Genomic DNA, 19,461 nt, shown 5'->3' on the forward strand with positions numbered 1-19,461 from the left:
GGGCTTTCCTGGTGGCTCAGATGGAAAAGAATCTGCCCGCAATGCAAGAGACCAGGTTCGATCCCCGGGTGGGGAAGATCTCCTGGAGAAGGGAATGGCAACCCACTCCAGTAGTCTTGCCTGGAGAATTCCATGGACAGAGCAGCCTGACAGGCTACAGTTGCAAAGAGTTGGACATGACTGAATGACTAACACACACACACACTGACTTAATATACTCAACAGTCCTCAGTTATAACAACCTAAAATATCTCCAGGCATTGTCAGACATCTTCTTGCAAGCAAATTCATCTCTGGTTGAGAACCATTAAACAGAAAATTAATCAAATTGTATTTCATTGAGGAAGACTGCCTAGGAAAACTCACTGTTTTCCTTTGTATATTCACGGAGAACAATTCTGTGACCAGATCCTAGCGGGGAGGGGTTCAACATGGACCAATTCTCCTATACCAGCTGGGTGTCTTACCATTTAAAGTTCTGGCACCATCTCCCTAGAGTTAACGTCACATCCTACAAGTTAAGGACTCAGTTCCACAAGACTGCCCTCACTTCAAGTGCTAATTGTGAGTCCCTGGTTGTCACCTACACTTCTGACTGACTGATGATGACGGGTGGTAAATTCAGGTTCCCATAACCTTTCCCTTAGTTTTGATAATTTGCTAAACAGCTTGCAGAATTCAGGGAAACACATTTACCAGTTAAAAGGAAGGATATTGTAAAAAAGATCCAGATGAACAGCCAGGTCAAGAAGTATACAGGGCAAGGTCCAGAAGGGTTCTGAGTGCAGGAACGTCTGTCACTGTGGAGTTGGGTACATTACCTACTGGCATCAACCTAGAAGCTCTCTGACTCTCACATTTTAGGGATTTGTGTGGAGATTTCATCAAGTAGGCATGATTGATTATTAGCTCATTTCCACCCCTTCTCCCCTCTCCGCAGAACGGGAGGCTGAACTGAAAGTTCTAAGCTGTTAATCATGGACTGGTCTTTCTAGTGATCAGTTCCCAACCAGGAGCCCACCAAGAGTTTACCTCATTAGAACAAAAGGAATTTAGGAGCTCTGTGTGAGACATTCCTATTACTAAGAATTACAAAAGTGTTAGCAGCAAGTGTCAGGAACAAGGGTCAAAGACCAAATATTAGCAGGTACTGGGGCAAATCTATATATGTATGTGTGTGTATACATATATATACACACACACACACTCGACATATAATTTCACAAAGACAAATATAATAGAAACAATCAGTCATCTAAATTTATCATAGTTTCTTTTTTTTTATTTTAGGATTTAGAGGAAGAACGCTATTTATCTGTGGACAATTCTCATATTTGCTTTCTATGGTATTATAAGACTATGTAAGTAATGCAAAAGAAAGGTAATTAATGCATTTTAAGAGTATTTAGCTTTCAGTTCAGTCACTCAGTCATGTCCAACTCTTTGTGACCCCATGGGCTGCAGCACATCAGGCTTCCCTGTCCATCACCAACTCCCAGAGCTTGCTCAAAGTCATGTCCATTGAGTCGGTGATGCCATCCAACCAGCTCATCCTCTGTCATCCCCTTCTCCTCCTGCCTTCAATCTTTCCCATCATCAGAATCTTTTCAAATGAATCAGTTCTTTGCATCAGGTGGCTAAAGTATTGGAGTTTCAGCTTCAGCATCAGTCCTTCCAATTAATATTCAGGACTGATTACCTTTAGGATGGACTGGTTGGATCTCCTTGCAGTCCAAGGGACTCTCAAGAGTCTTCTCCAACACCACAGTTCAAAAACATAAATTCTTCAGCACTCAGCTTTCTTTATAGTCCAACTCTCACATCCATAGGAAGCTTGGTGACTCAGATGGTAAAGCATTTGCCTACAATGTGGGAATTCCCTGGTTTGGGAATTCAACCCCTGGGTTGGGAAGATTCCCTGGAGAAGGAAATAGCAACCCACTCCAGTACCCTTGCCTGGAAAATCCCATGGATGGAGGAGCCTGGTAGGCTACAGTACATGGGATCACTAAGAGTCGGACATGACTGAGCGACTTCACTCTCACATCCATACATGATTACTGGAAAAACCATAGCTTTGACTAGACAAATCTTTGTCAGTAAAGTAATGTCTCTGCTTTATAATATGCTCTCTAGGTTGGTCATAGCTTTTCTTCCAGGGAGCAAGCGTCTTTTAATTTCATGGAGGCAGTCACCATCTGTGGTGATTTTGGAGCCCCCCAAAATGAAATCTCTCACCGTTTCCACTGTTTCCCCATCTATTTGCCATGAAGTGATGGGATTGGATGCCATGATCTTAGTTTTTTGAATGTTGAGTTTTAAGCCAACTTTTTCACTCTCCTCTTTCACTTTCATCAAGAGGCTCTTTAGTCATTCTTCGTTTTCTGCCATAAGGGTGGTGTCATCTGCTTTCTCCCGGCAATCTTGATTCCAGCCTTCATCCAGTCCAGCATTTCTCACGATGTACTCTGCATATAAGTTAAATAAGCAGGGTGACAATATACAGCCTTGACGTACTCCTTTTTCGATTTGGAACCAGTCTGTTGTTCCATGTCCAATTCCAACTGTTGTTTCTTGACCTATATACAGATTTCTCAGGAGGCAGGTCAGGTGATCTGGTATGTCCATCTCTTTAAGAATTTTCCACAGTTTGTTGTGATCCACACAGTCAAAGCCTTAGCTTTAATTAACCACACATGAATTATCTACATTATAGTTTCCATATAAAATTTTATTCACCAATTAAGTTATCCTCTGGACTTCCCTGGTGGCTCAGATGGTAAAGCGTCTGCCTGGAATGCAGGAGACCTGGGTTCAATCCCTGGGTGGAGAAGATACGTTGGAGAAGGAAATGGCACCCCACTCTAGTACTCTTGCCTGGAAAATCCCATGGACAGAGGAGCCTGGTGGGCTACAGTCCATGGGGTCGCAAAGAGTCAGACACGACTGAGCAACTTCACTTTCACTTTACATTATCCTCAAAAGTACTACCCAACTAATACTGAAGAACAAACAGTAAAAATAACAATGTATGTATGTGTAAGCTGTCGTGTCTGACTCTGAAACCCCATGGACTGTAGCCCACCAGGCTCCTCTGTTTATGGAATTTTCTAGGCAAGAATACTGGAGTGGGTTGCCACTTCCTTCTCCAAAAAATAACAACAGCAGCCACCATCTGAACATATACTGCTTCTATGTGGTCATACTTCATGTAAATCAGCTTTGTCAATTTTCATAATATCCAGTTAAATGTCAGCATTACTATTTTTATTATAAAGGGGGAAATGTAAGCTTGGGTAGGTTAAATAATTTGGAAAAATATATGTAGCTACTAAAAGATAGCATTGGAAATTGGCTCTGGTTTTTCAGATTATAGGCTTCTTTTGTTTCCACTATATATATTATATTCCAAAAGGAGTCTCTTAGTTTCTTAGATAGCTCTTCAAACCCTTTTTAACATGATGATGAATGATATAACTAAGAAGGAAAAACTAGTACAAGAAAAAATAATTAATTGCATTATAAAATCAATAACTAAATGTATCAATAACTAAAATGTATCAATGAATCAGAGTTTTTTTTTTTTTTTTTTTTTAGTATCATAGTCAAAGCATATCCTAAGCACTGGATAGAGTATAAGGAACTGTCTTATATGGTCCCTGCTTTCCAGATGACTATAATGTACTTCATTCTTTTTATCTACTTAATATCACTTTCTTTGAGGGAAATATCCCTCCTCTATTTTGTGGTGATGGAGAAGGCAATGGCATCCCACTCTAGTACTCTTGCCTGGAAAATCTCATGGGCGGAAGAGCCTGGTGGGCTGCAGTCCATGGGGTCGCTGAGGGTTGGACAAGACTGAGCGACTTCACTTTCACTTTTCACTTTCGTGCATTGGAGAAGGAAATGGCAACCCACTCCAGTGTTCTTGCCTGGAGAATCCCAGGGACAGGGGAGCCTGGTGGGCTGCCGTCTATGGGGTCACACAGAGTCAGGCATGACTGAAGCGACTTAGCAGCAGCAGCAGCATTTTGTGGTGAAATTATTAATTTCATTTGATTTATGTGGTACTACATGACCAACCTAGATACCATGTTCAAAAGCAGAGACATTACTTTGCCAACAAAAGTCCGTCTAGTCGTGGCTATGGTTTTTCCTGTGGTCATGTATGGATATGAGAGTTGGACTGTGAAGAAGGCTGAGCGCTGAAGAATTGATGCTTTTGAACTGTGGTGTTGGAGAAGACTCTTGAGAGTCCCTTGGACTGCAAGGAGATCCAACCAGTCCTTTCTGAAGGAGATCAGCCCTGGGATTTCTTTGGAGGGAATGATGCTAAAGCTGAAACTCCAGTACTTTGGCCACCTCATGAGAAGAGTTGACTCATTGGAAAAGACTCTGATGCTGGGAGGGCAGGAGGAGAAGGGGACGACAGAGGATGAGATGGCTGGATGGCATCACTGACTCGATGGACGTGAGTCTGAGTGAACCTCAGGAGTTGGTGATGGACATGGAGGCCTGGCGTGCTGCGATTCATGGGGTCGCAAAGAGTCAGACACGACTGAGCGACTGAACTGAACTGAACTGAACCTTTACAACCAGGCTTTCCTGTAGCTCGACTGGTGAAGAATCCACCTCCAATGCAGGAGACTCTAGTTTGATTCCTGGGTCAGGAAGATCCCCTGGAGAAGGGGTAGGGTCCCACTCCATATTCTTAGGCTTCCCTGGTGGTTTAGTCAGTAAGGAATCCACCTGCAATGTGGGAGACCTGGGTTCAATCCCTGGGTTTGGAAGATCCCATGGAGGAGGGTATGGCAACCCACTCCAGTGTTCTTGCCTGGAGAATCCCCATGGACAGAGGAGCCTGGTGGACTACAGTCCATGGGGTTGCAAAGATTCAGATACAACTGAGTAACTAAGCACAGCACAGCACAGCACCTTTACAACCCCATATTTTATTGGCCACAGAGAATATTGAGTATTGGCATATGACCCAAAACTAACCTATCAGAATATTTATGTCTTTGGTAAAACATGATTTTGGCTGATAGTTTGATTATTCTGGTTCACATGGTCCCTTAAAGTCAGATGGCCCTGCAGTTTATGTATAATCTTTAAATTGAAAGATCTGATCACTAGATTTCAGCAAGCCCCACCAACAGGACACATTTACCCATTCTTCTCTGATTTATGGCCACTCTCCTGGAGTCTACTAAGAAACAGAATTAAGTCTCTGCTACTAATGAAACTGGCAGGCTTATGTCCTTGTTGGGAATTTCAGACATGCCAATCACCAGCTTTCCCTCTGTCAGTTTTGAACCAACTTAGAAACAGAAAAGGGAAAATTTGGAAATAAAAATCCATGGTAACACTTCATTGGAGAATAGATCCTGCCTCTGTAACCAAAAGGCTACTTTCTCTTTCCCCTAAGAGGAGATCATGGGAACCATCAGTGACTAATACCCATGTATCCATCACACAAGTGAACAAATAGAACATTACCAGCATGTTAGAATCTGCTTAGGCTTCCCCGATGGCTCAAACAGTAAAGAGTCGGCCTGCAATGCAAGAGACCCAGGTTCAATCCCTGGGTCTGGAAGATCCCCTGGAGAAGGGAATGGCAACCCACTCCAGTATTCTTGCCTAGAAAATTCCATAGACAGAGGAGCCTGGTGGGCTACATACAGTCCATTGGGTTGCAAAGAGTCAGACACGACTCATTGACTTTCACTTTCTTTCTTATGCCCCTACTCATCATATCCTATCCCTCACGAGTTAACTGCTATCCTGAAAACTGTATAATAGATTCTTCACTTTTTATAGTTTACCAACAATATATAATGGTAATAAATTGTTTAGTTTTGTTTTTGAATGTTACTTAAATTGAATCATATTATAAGCATTCATCTGTGACTTGCTTCTTTCTCTAAACATTACAAATTTGACACTCATCCATCTTTAAACAAGAATCTTTAGTTCTTACATTGTTCCTGCCTGATGGTACTTCATTATATAACTATTTTTGCTTATTCTCCTGCTGATGCATTTATTTTCAAGATAGTGCCTTGCTCCTCAAAATGTGGTCCAAGGACCAGCAGCACGAGTGTCATCTGGGAACTTGTTAGATATAAAGAATCTCAGCTTCGTTTCAAACCTTATGGGTCGTAATCTGAATTTTGACAAGATCCTGCAGTCATTTGTATGTACATTATTTGGAAATAATAATTTGGAAAGTACCAATCTAATGTACATAAATAACGTTTTTCTAGGGAATAGACCTAAAAGTAAAATTACCTAAATGTAGGATATACATTTGTTCCACTTTACTAGGTCATGCCTCTGTGTGTGTGTGTTCAGTTGCTCAGTCGTGTCTGGATCTTTGTGACTCCATAGTCTGTAGCCCGCTAGGCTCCTCTGTCCATGGGATTTTTCAGGCAAGAATACCGGAGTGGGTTGCTATTTCCCACTCTGGGGAATCTTCCTGACTCAGGGATCGAACCCACATCTCTTGTGTCTCCTGCATTGGCAGGCGGGTACTTTACCACTGTGCCACCTGGGACGCCTCCAAATGATTTTTAAAAGATTGTCCAAATTTACATCTATACTGGCAGTGGGTGAAAGTTCCCATTGTGTTATATCTTACAACACTTAACATCTGACTTTTAAATTCTTTTCAATCTAGTAGCTGTGAAATCACATCATTGTTCTTTTATCTGCATTTCCTTGATTACCGTGAAGCATGTTTTCATTTATTCATGAAGAATTTTTCTTCTGTATTAAATTAGCATTTTAACCCATTTTATTTCTTGGTTTCATAATGATCTGTAAGGTTTCACTAAATTCTGTATAGTTTTGCTTTCTACAGTTAAATTCTTAATCCACTTGGAATTAGGTTTTGTGTATGCTTCAGGATAGAAATACAACTTTATTGGTTGTGTATGAATAAAGAGTCAGACATGACTGAGCAACTGAACTGAACTGAACTGAATTAATTTTTTAGATCCATTTATTGAATGATTTGGGGCTTCCCTTCTGACTCAGCTGGTAAAGAATCTGCCTGCAATGCAGGAGACCTGGGTTCGATCCCTGGGTTGGGAAGATTCCCTGAAGAAGGGAACAGCTACCCACCCAGTATTCTGCCTGGAGAATTCCATGGACTGTTTAGTCCATGAGGTCCCAAAGAGTCGGACTTTCACTTCACTTCACTTCACTGAATGATATTTCCACAAAACCAGTTCTACCAGAGATCAAGTTTCCGTGTATGCATGGATTTCATCCTGGATTAGCTATTCTGTTTAGCTGATCCAAAGATGGAGAAGCTCTATACAGTTAGCAAAAACGAGACCAGGAGCTGACTGTGGCTCAGACCATGAACTCCTTATTGCCAAATTCAGACTTAAATTGAAGAAAGTAGGGAAAACCACTAGACCATTCACGTATGACCTAAATCAAATCCCTTATGATTATACAGTGGAAGTGAGAAATAGATTTAAGGGCCTAGATCTGATAGATAGAATGCCTGATGAACTATGGAATGAGGTTCATGACATTGTACAGGAGACAGGGATCAAGACCATCCCCATGGAAAAGAAATGCAGAAAAGCAAAATGACTGTCTGGGGACGCCTTACAAATAGCTGTGAAAAGAAGAGAAGCGAAAAGCAAAGGAGAAAAGGAAAGATATAAACATCTGAATGCAGAGTTCCAAAGAATAGCAAGAAGAGATAAGAAAGCCTTCTTCAGCGATCAATGCAAAGAAATAGAGGAAAACAACAGAATGGGAAAGACTAAAGATCTTTTCAAGAAAATCAGAGATACCAAAGGAACATTTCATGCAAAGATGGGCTCAATAAAGGACAGAAATGGTATGGACCTAACAGAAGCAGAAGATATTAAGAAGAGATGGCACGAATACACAGAAGAACTGTACAAAAAAGATCTTCACGACCCAGATAATCACGATGGTGTGATCACTGACCTAGAGCCAGACATCCTGGAATGTGAAGTCAAGTGGGCCTTAGAAAGCATCACTACGAACAAAGCTAGTGGAGGTGATAGAATTCCAGTTAAGCTATTCCAAATCCTGAAAGATGATGCTGTGAAAGTGCTGCACTCAATATGCCAGCAAATTTGGAAAACTCAGCAGTGGCCACAGGACTGGAAAAGGTCAGTTTTCATTCCAATCCCAAAGAAAAGCAATGCCAAAGAATGCTCAAACTACCGCACAATTGCACTCATCTCACATGCTAGTAAAGTAATGCTCAAAATTCTCCAAGCCAGGCTTCAGCAATATGTGAACCGTGAACTTCCTGATGTTCAAGCTGGTTTTAGAAAAGGCAGAGGAACCAGAGATCAAATTGCCAACATCTGCTGGATCATGGAAAAAGCAAGAGAGTTCCAGAAAAACATCTATTTCTGCTTTATTGATTATGCCAAAGCCTTTGACTGTGTGGATCACAATAAACTGTGGATAATTCTGAAAGAGATGGGAATACCAGACCACCTGATCTGCCTCTTGAGAAATCTGTATGCAGGTCAGGAAGCAACAGTTAGAACTGGACATGGAACAACAGACTGGTTCCAAATAGGAAAAGGAGTTCGTCAAGGCTGTATATTGTCACCCTGTTTATTTAACTTATATGCAGAGTACATCATGAGAAACGCTGGGCTGGAAGAAACACAAGCTGGAATCAAGATTGCCGGGAGAAATATCAATAACCTCAGATATGCAGATGACACCACCCTTATGGCAGAAAGTGAAGAGGAACTCAAAAGCTTCTTGATGAAAGTGAAAGTGGAGAGTGAAAAAGTTGGCTTAAAGCTCAACATTCAGAAAACAAAGATTCATGGCATCTGGTCCCATCACTTCATGGGAAATAGATGGGGAAACAGTGGAAACAGTGTCAGACTTTATTTTTCTGGGCTCCAAAATCACTGCAGATGGTGACTGCAGCCATGAAATTAAAAGACGTTTGCTCCTTGGAAGGAAAGTTATGACCAACCTAGATAGCATATTCAAAAGCAGAGACATTACTTTGCCAACAAAGGTTCATCTAGTCAAGGCTATGGTTTTTCCTGTGGTCATGTATGGATGTGAGAGTTGGACTGTGAAGAAGGCTGAGCACCAAAGAATTGATGCTTTTGAACTGTGGTGTTGGAGAAGACTCTTGAGAGTCCCTTGGACTGCAAGGAAATCTAACCAGTCCATTCTGAAGGAGATCAGCCCTGGGATTTCTTTGGAAGGAATGATGCTAAAGCTGAAACTCCAGTACTTTGGCCACCTCATGCGAAGAGTTGACTCATTGGAAAAGACTCTGATGCTGGGAGGGATTGGGGGCAAGAGGAGAAGGGGACAACAGAGTATGAGATGGCTGGATGGCATCACTGACTCGATGGACGTGAGTCTCAGTGAACTCCGGGAACTGGTGATGGACAGGGAGGCCTGGTGTGCTGCAAATCATGGGGTCATAAAAGAATCAGACACGACTGAGCGACTCTTCTGATCTGATCTGAACAAATTATATTATCTGTATTATTATAAGTTTTTTTTAAATCTTGAGAAGTGGTAGCACAAATACCTGCCTCACACCGACCCCAATTCTTGTCCTCTTTTAGGAACTTCTTAGCTTTATCTTGGGCCTGTTTCTCTTTTCTATAAATTTTTGAATTGGTTTGTCAATTCTACAAAAAACCTTAGTTGGGTTTTTTTATAATATGTCTATATATTTTAATCAATTTAAGAAGCCTTTCTACTCCAGACTAATATATAACCCTCCATTTGCTCAGGTTTTTTTTACATGTCTGCCAATAAAATTTTGTAATTTTTAATAATAAAAGTACCAGGACATTTTCATTAGGATCAAAACCACCCCCAAGAAAAAGAAATGTAAAAAGGCAAAATGGTTGTCTGAGGAGGCCTTACAAATAGCTGAGAAAAGGAGAAGTGAAAGGCAAAGGAGAAAAGGAAAAATATGCCTATTTGAATGCAGAGTTCCAAAGAATAGCAAGGAGAGATAAGAAAGCCTTCCTCAGTGATCAATGCAAAGAAAGAGGAAAACAATAGAATGGGAAAGACTGGAGATCTCAAGAAAATGAGAGATACCAATGAACATTTCATGCAAAGATGGGCATAATAAAGAACATAAATGGTATGGACCCAACAGAAGCAGAAGATATTAAGAAGAGGTGTCAAGAATCCACGGAAGAATTATACAAAAAAGATCTTCAGGACCCAGATAATCACAATGGTGTGATCACTTACCTAGAGCCAGACATCCTGGAATACAAATTCAAGTGGGCCTTAGGAAGGCCCACTGTGAACAAAGCTAGTGGAGATGATGGAATTCCAGTTGAGCTATTTCAAATCCTGGAAGATGATGCTCTGAAAGTGCTGCACTCAATATGCCAGCAAATTGGGAAAACTCAGCAGTGGCCACAGGACTGGAAAAGGTCAGTTTTCATTCCAATCCCAAAAGAAAGGCAATGCCAAAGAATGTTTAAACTACCACCCAATTGCACTCATCTCACATGCTAGTAAAGTAATGCTCAAAATTCTCAAGCCAGGCTTCAACAATACAGGACCGTGAACTTCCAAATGTTCAAACTTGTTTTAAAAAAGGCAGAGGAACCAGAAATCAAATTGCCAACATCCACTGGATCATGGAAAAGGCAAGAGAGTTCCAGAAAAACATCTATTTCTGCTTTACTGATTATGCCAAAGCCTTTGACTGTGTGGATCACAGCAAACTGTGGAAAATTCTTTAAGAGATGGAATACCAGATCACCTGACCTGCCTCTTGAGAAATCTGTGTGCAGGTCAAGAAGCAACAGTTAGAACTGGACATGGAACAACAGACTGATTCCAAATAGGAAAAGGAATACGTCAAGGCTGTATATTGTCACCCTGTTTATTTAACTTATATGCAGAGTACATCATGAGAAATGCTGGACTGGATGAAGCACAAGCTGGAATCAAGTTTTCTGGGAGAAATATCAATAACCTCAGATATGCAGATGACACCACCCTTAATGGCAGAAAGTGAAGAAGAACTAAAGAGCCTCTTGATGAAAGTGAAAGTGGAGAGTGAAAAAGTTGGCTTAAAACTCCACATTCAGAAAATTAAGATCATGGCATCTGGTCCCATCACTTCATGGTAAATAGATGGGGAAACAGTGAAAAGAGTGAGAGATTTCATTTTGGGGCTCCAAAATCACTGCAGATGGTGACTGCAGCCATGAAATTAAAAGACGTTTGCTCCTTGGAAGAAAAGTTATGACCAACCTAGATAGCATATTCAAAAGCAGAGACATTACTTTGCCAACAAAGGTTCTGTCTAGTCAAGGCTATGGTTTTTCCAGTGGTCATGTATGGATGTGAGTTTGGAAAGACTCTTGAGAGTCCCTTGGACTGCAAGGAAATCTAACCAGTCCATTCTGAAGGAGATCAGCCCTGGGATTTCTTTGGAAGGAATGATGCTAAAGCTGAAACTCCAGTACTTTGGCCACCTCATGCGAAGAGTTGACTCATTGGAAAAGACTCTGATGCTGGGAGGGATTGGGGGCAAGAGGAGAAGGGGACAACAGAGTATGAGATGGCTGGATGGCATCACTGACTCGATGGACGTGAGTCTCAGTGAACTCCGGGAACTGGTGATGGACAGGGAGGCCTGGTGTGCTGCAAATCATGGGGTCGCAAAGAATCAGACACGACTGAGCGACTCTTCTGATCTGATCTGAACAAATTATATTATCTGTATTATTATAAGTTTTTTTTTAAATCTTGAGAAGTGGTAGCACAAATACCTGCCTCACACCGACCCCAATTCTTGTCCTCTTTTAGGAACTTCTTAGCTTTATCTTGGGCCTGTTTCTCTTTTCTATAAATTTTTGGAATTGGTTTGTCAATTCTACAAAAAACCTTAGTTGGGTTTTTTATAATATGTCTATATATTTTAATCAATTTAAAAGCCTTTCTACTCCAGACTAATATATAACCCTCCATTTGCTCTGGTTTTTTTTTTACATGTCTGCCAATAAAATTTTGTAATTTTTAATAATAAAGTACCAGGACATTTTCATTAGGATCAAAACCACCCCAAAAAAAGAAATGTAAAAAGGCAAAATGGTTGTCTGAGGAGGCCTTACAAATAGCTGAGAAAAGGAGAAGTGAAAGGCAAAGGAGAAAAGGAAAAATATGCCTATTTGAATGCAGAGTTCCAAAGAATAGCAAGGAGAGATAAGAAAGCCTTCCTCAGTGATCAATGCAAAGAAAGAGGAAAACAATAGAATGGGAAAGACTGGAGATCTCAAGAAAATGAGAGATACCAATGAACATTTCATGCAAAGATGGGCATAATAAAGAACATAAATGGTATGGACCCAACAGAAGCAGAAGATATTAAGAAGAGGTGTCAAGAATCCACGGAAGAATTATACAAAAAAGATCTTCAGGACCCAGATAATCACAATGGTGTGATCACTTACCTAGAGCCAGACATCCTGGAATACAAATTCAAGTGGGCCTTAGGAAGGCCCACTGTGAACAAAGCTAGTGGAGATGATGGAATTCCAGTTGAGCTATTTCAAATCCTGGAAGATGATGCTCTGAAAGTGCTGCACTCAATATGCCAGCAAATTGGGAAAACTCAGCAGTGGCCACAGGACTGGAAAAGGTCAGTTTTCATTCCAATCCCAAAGAAAGGCAATGCCAAAGAATGTTTAAACTACCACCCAATTGCACTCATCTCACATGCTAGCAGAGTAATGCTCAAAATTCTCAAGCCAGGCTTCAACAATACAGGACCCACGAACTTCCAAATGTTCAAACTTGCTTTAAAAAAGGCAGAGGAACCAGAAATCAAATTGCCAACATCCACTGGATCATCAAAAAGGCAAGAGAGTTCCAGAAAAACATCTACTTCTGCTTTACTGATTATGCCAAAGCCTTTGACTGTGTGGATCACAGCAAACTGTGGAAAATTCTTTAAGAGATGGACATACCAGATCACCTGACCTGCCTCTTGAGAAATCTGTGTGCAGGTCAAGAAGCAACAGTTAGAACTGGACATGGAACAACAGACTGATTCCAAATAGGAAAAGGAATACGTCAAGGCTATATACTGTCACCCTACTTGTTTAACTTATATGCAGAACACATCATGAGAAATGCTGGACTGGATGAAGCACAAGCTGGAATCAAGTTTTCTGGGAGAAATAGCAATTACCTCAGATATGCAGATGACACCACCCTTAATGGCAGAAAGCGAAGAAGAACTAAAGAGCCTCTTGATGAAAGTGAAAGAGGAGAGTGAAAAAGTTGGCTTAAAACTCCACATTCAGAAAATTAAGATCATGGCATCTGGTCCCACCACTTCATGGTAAATAGATGGGGAAACAGTGAAAAGAGTGAGAGATTTCATTTTGGGGGGCTCCAAAATCACTGCAGATGGTGACTGCACCCATGAAATTAAAAGACGTTTGCTCCTTGAAAGAAAAGTTATGACCAACCTAGAGAGCATATTAAAAAGCAGAGACATTACTTTGCCAGCAAAGGTCTGTCTAGTCAAAGCTATGATTTTTCCAGTAATCATGTATGGATGTGAGTTTGGACTATAAAGAAAGCTGAGCACCAAAGAACTGATGCTTTTCAACTGTGGTGTTGGAGCACTCTTGAGAGTCCCTTGGACTGCAAGGAGATCCAACCAGTCCATCCTAAAGGAAATCAGTCCTGAATATTCATTGGAAGGACTGATGCTGAAGCTGAAACTCTGATACTTTGGCCACCTGATGCAAAGAACTGATTCATTTGAAAAGTCCCTGATGCTGAGAAAGATTGAAGGCAGGAGGAGAAGCGGACAACAGAGGATGAGATGGCTGGATGGCATCACCAACACAATGGACATGAGTTTGAGTAAACTCTGGGAGTTGGTGATGGACAGGGAGCCTGGTGTGCTGCAGTCCATTGGGTCACAAAGAGTCGGACATGACTAAGCAACTGAACTGAACAGAACTGAATTCTTAGGTACTTTATATTTTTGTTTCTCTTATAAATAATCTAATTTTTAAAATTATAATTTCTAACCAGCTCTTCCTGTTGTATAGAATACACTTTTCTTTTGACTGTTGATTTTTGCATTCAGCAATATTGCTAAGTTATGATTATGTATTCTCTTGGAATTTAATAAAATCAGATTACCTGAAAATAATGATGATTTTGTTTTTCTTTCTTATAAGTATGCCTTCTATTCCTTTTATTCTTCCTGCATGTCTAGAATATCAAATACAAGGTGATAGCAGGGCTTTTTATTTTATTCACCATCTCAAAAGGAAGACTCTCATCATTTCACTATTTTGCATAATATTTGTTACAGGTTATGAGTTAAACTTTACCTGATTAAGGAAGGTCCTTTTTATTCCAAGCTGGCTGCGAATTCATTTTATGACTTGTTAAATAATCAAAGTGTTTTTCTGCTTCCACATAAACATCTGTATAGTTTTTCTCTTTTTACTATGTAAATCTGATAATAGTTATTACTATTTCCATATTAATAAACTTGTATTTCTAGAATAAGCCAACTTGGTCTTGATGAATTATCTTTCATATACATTTATAGATTCCATTTGCTAATCTTGTTTAGGTTTTAATGTGTGTGAATATACATGAGTGGGAGTGGCCTGTGGTTTTACTCCCCTCGTATATGCTTTAATACATTTGATACCAAGACTATGCTAGACTCATCATGTAAGTTAGGGTTAGTCTTTCTTTTCTATTCTCTTCACTTGTGGCTCAACTGGTAAAGAATCTGCCTGCAATGCGGGAGACCTGGGTTTGATCCCTGGGTTGGGAAGACCCCCAGAGAGGCTACCCACTCCAGTGTTCTGGCCTGGAGAATTCCATGGACTGTATAGTCTATGGGGCCACAAAGAGTTGGACACTACTGAACAATTTTAACTTTACTTCTATTCTCTGAGAGATTTTATTTAAGATTGGAAATATATGTTCCTTGAATATTTGATGGTAACTTGCATAGAAATCTACCTGGATCTGGATTTTTTGAGTGTGCGGGGGAAGATTTTATAACTATTAACTCAATTTCTTTTATGGTTAGAATGCTACTTTAGAGTTCTAATTCTTGTAAAATTCATTTCTGCAGTATTTTTCCAAAAATTCTTCCATGTCTTCAGTTAGCAATGTTAGTATCAATTTTTATGTCATGAAATTTCCCATAATATCCTCTTATATTTTTGTTTAATCTCTGCAGTAGTTGTAGGTATGCCACTCTTTTATCATTTCTAATATTTCTATTTGTGCCTTCCTTTTGTTTTCTTATTTTTCTTCCTAGAGATATTTTTATTAGTCTTTTTGAAGAACTATATTTTGGCTTTATTGAGTTTTTCTACTGTCATCTACTTTATCTCAATTTGTTTTTTATATTATTTCTTTTTTGAGTTTGTTTTTCTGAAACTTACTAAATTAGTTATTTAGTCTATTACATAGATCTAAGACTTCCTTTTTTTCAAGTGTATGTTTAAGGAAGTAAAATTTCTTCTAAATACCTCTATATTGGAATATCTCATAGTTGTAATATTTCGTTACTGCTCGGAAATAATAGTCTAAGAGCCACTATAATTTGTTTGGCAAATGTGTTGTATAGGAATGCATTTTTAATTTACAGACATGAGTCTTTTAAATTATTATTTTGTTACTGAATTCTAACCTAATTTTATTATTATCACAGAAGTGTTAGAATCAAATCTTTGGCCTAGCATGTAGTCAGAGTTTATAAATGTCTCACAAGTACCTAAAGAAAATATATTTTCCTATTGTTGGGTAGCATATGCTATTTATGTCCAGTAGGCCAGTTGTGTTAAGTGTACTGTTCAGATCTTTTGTACCTGTTTGACTCATGAGTTGATATTGGCTAAAATTTCCCACTGTGGTGGTAGACATGTCACTTTTGCATGTAGGTGCCTAATTTTTTGCTTTATACTTTGAGGGTATCTTTTAGGTGACATAACTTTGAATTATTAAGATTTTTTTTAAGAATTGAAACTTTGTAGTGACTGTGTTTATCACTTTTAATGCTTTTCTCCTTTTTTTCGGTTTTGTGTTATATTAACACAAAATCTCTTGTGGTGCCATGTAAGTTCTAGGATTATTTGTTCTAGTTCTGTGAAAAAAAAATGTCATGGGTATTTTGATAGGGATTGCACTAAATCTGTAGATTGCTTTGGTTAGTATAGACATTTTAACAATCTAAAAATTAACAATTAAGTTAAAAATTAACAATTAACAATTAACTCTTCCCCTCCAAGAAGAAGGGATCTTTCCATTCCTTTAAATTATCTTCAATTTACTTTATCAAGGTTTTGTAGTTTTCCAGCGTACAGATCTTTCACCACCTTGGTTAAGTTTATTCCTTTTTTTTTGGATGAGATTTTCAACAGGATTTTTTTTTTAATTTTCTCTTTCTGATATTTCATTGTTAGTCTAAAAATGCAATGGATTTCTATATATTAATCTTTTTATTCTGCTAGCTTATTGAATTCCTTTATTAGTTCTAATAGTTTTTGTGTGGAGACTTCAGGGTTCTTTACATAGAGTATCATGTCATCTGCAAATAGTTTTACCTCTTCCCTTCCAATTTGAATAACTTTAATTTATTTCTCTTGTCTAATTGCTGTAAAGCTCTCTTATAAATTCTTCACTTCCAAAATCTTCCTTATGTTTTTTGAACAAGTCCCTTTTCTGAACTTCTCATTTTGTTCTTATACTGTTTTTCTAATTTCATTAAATTGTTTTTTGTTGTTGTTGTTCTTTCATAGCTCTCTGAGCATCTTTAGAACCACATTTTGAATTCTTTGTCAGGCTATTCATGTAATCCATTTCCTTAGGATTCATTGCTTGAGTTTAATGTGTCCCCTAAATGGTGTCATGTTCCCCTGATTCTTCACTGTCCTTGTAGCCTGTGTAGGTGTCTGCACATTTGAAGAAGCAGTCACCACTTCCAGGCATCATAGACTGACCTCACTAAGAAAAGACCTCCACCTGTGGTTGTACATGCTGGAGCGTGCTGTGACCACCGGTCTATATCTAGTGGTATGGGGCGTCATGTGCAGGGGCATGTGCTGGCTCTGGATCCGGTGGGGTACAATGTCTCATCGTTCAGCCCAGTAAGGTCCAGAACATTGACAGTTGCGTAGTGTTTGCCAAATGCTGCAGGGTGTCCACAGAGACTGCAAGGGCTATCATAGTCCTCAGCAGTGCCTACCGGTACAGTAGATAGGAACCAGAGAAGGCAGTGTGGCGGCCCCAGCCAGGACTCTGTGCATCCTCAGTTTCAGGGGTCAGTTTTAGGTGCCTGTGTGCTGACAGGGGATGTTTTTGACAAACTTCATACTTTTTGAACTTTGGACATACTGCCTATCAAGATTTTTAGTACTTAGTTTCAGTAGCTTTCTCATAGACCAGATTGGACATATGAAATATTATTTTCATCATATGGTCTTAGGAACTTACTGCACGTACATTTACTGATTCCGAGGACATCTTCATTTTATTTTGTGCTTAATAATATACTAAGCACTATGAAGAATTGATGCTTTTGAACTGTGGTGTTGGAGAAGACTCTTGAGAGTCCCTTGGACTGCAAGGCGATCCAACCAGTCCATCCTGAAGGAGATCAGTCCTGGGTGTTCTTTGGAAGGACTGATGCTGAAGCTGAAACTCCAATACTTTGGCCACTTCATGCGAAGAGTTGAATCATTGGAAAAGACCCTGATGCTGGGAGGGATTTGGGGCAGGAGGAGAAGGGGACAACAGAGGATGAGATGGCTGGATGGTATCACCGACTCAATGGACGTGAGTTTGAGTGAACTCTGAGAGTTGGTGATGGACAGGGAGGCCTGGTGTGCCCTGATTCATAGGGTTGCAAAGAGTTGGACACGACTGAGCAACTGAACTGAACAGAAGCACTATGCACAAAAGAAAACACAATCCTGAGTCATTGATTTTTAGGGATTATGTGATTTTAAAAATAACAGCTATCTTTAAAGTGAAAAATTACTTTCTAAAAAACATATAAATAAATATACAAGTAAATTTTCTTCTTTCAGAAAATTTACACTGAAAGGCTATAAATGAAACATTTGCAGTGCTAACTGATAAATTTTGTCTTGACATAAATTAAAACATATAAACTCTATAAACTTTTTTTTTTATTGGCCATGCCATGTGGCATGCAGAATCTTAGTTCCTGGAGCATGGATTGAACCTGTGCCCCTTGTAGTGGAAACAGGGAGTCTTAACCACTGGGCAATCAGGGAAGTCCCTAAACTATGGACTTTTTAATGTGCATTGATCATGTCAAATTAGCTTACAGTATTATTCAGGAAGAAGTATACAGATTCATGCCCCTCAGCAAAAATTATATTTAATTATGGACATGAGCGCTTTTTTTTAACATTTAGCATTTAATCATTTATGTGTCCATAATGGAATATAAGGGCTTCCCAAGTGGCTTAGTGGATAAAGAACTCACCTGCCATTGCAGGAGATGTAAGAGACACAGGTTAGATCCCTGGGTTGGGAAGAGCCCCTGGAGGAGGGCATGGCAACCCACTCCAGTATTCTTGGCTGGAGAATCCCCATGGAGAGAGGAGCCTGGCAGGCTACAGTCCACAGGGTCACAAGGAGTTGGAAACAACTGAAGTGACTTATACACAGTGGAATATAAACAGAATATTCTTACTCTTTGGGAGAAAAGTTATGACCAACCTAGACAGCATATTAAAAAGCAGAGATGTTACTTTGCCAACAAACATGCATCTAGTCAAGGCTGTGGTTTTTCCAGTAATCATGTATGGATGTGAGAGTTGGACTATAAAGAAAGCTGAGCACCTAAGGATTGATGCTTTTGAACTGTGGTGTTGGAGAAGACTCTTGAGAGTCCCTTGGACTGCAAGGAGATCCAACCAGTCCATCATAAAGGAAATCAGTCCTGAATATTTATTGGAAGGACTGATGCTGAAGCTGAAGCTCCAATACTTTGACCACCTGATGTGAAAAGCTGACTCATTTGAAAAGGCCCTGATGCTGGGAAAGATTGAAGAAGGGAGGAGAAGGGGATGACAGAGGATGAGATGGCTGGATGGCATCACCAACTCAATGGACATGAGTTTGGTGATGGAAAGGGAGGCCCGGTGTGCTGCCATTCATGGGGTCGCAAAGAGTCACACACGACTGAGCAACTGAACTGAACTGATGTTGAAAGTAGATTATTTAACTGAATATTTAGGATGCTGTTTACTAAAATATGATTTTTCTTTTTCCCAACAGAAGTTTTGTCCACAATTTAACCCAGGTAAAACTTTTTTAAGTTTTGTATACTTCTTCACATATTGCCACTATATTATTTTTCTCTTCCATATTTACCAGAAAAGGAATTTTCAAAATTAATTCTCAACA

At 39.6% G+C, this 19,461-nt stretch overlaps 1 protein-coding gene across 1 annotated transcript in view; it reads left to right on the top strand.

The window, feature by feature from the left end:
- CATSPERE (catsper channel auxiliary subunit epsilon) overlaps positions 1-19,461 on the top strand; it is a 160,491-nt gene that overhangs the window by 24,457 nt on the left and 116,573 nt on the right. Inside the window, exons 5-6 of the mRNA XM_070384408.1 lie at positions 1,291-1,361; positions 19,333-19,357. Coding sequence (XP_070240509.1) covers positions 1,291-1,361; positions 19,333-19,357 — 96 coding nt within the window. The remainder of the gene's footprint in view (positions 1-1,290; positions 1,362-19,332; positions 19,358-19,461) is intronic.

Source organism: Bos mutus, chromosome 16 (genome assembly GCF_027580195.1).
Source record: "Bos mutus isolate GX-2022 chromosome 16, NWIPB_WYAK_1.1, whole genome shotgun sequence".
Taxonomy (NCBI): Eukaryota; Metazoa; Chordata; class Mammalia; order Artiodactyla; family Bovidae; genus Bos; species Bos mutus.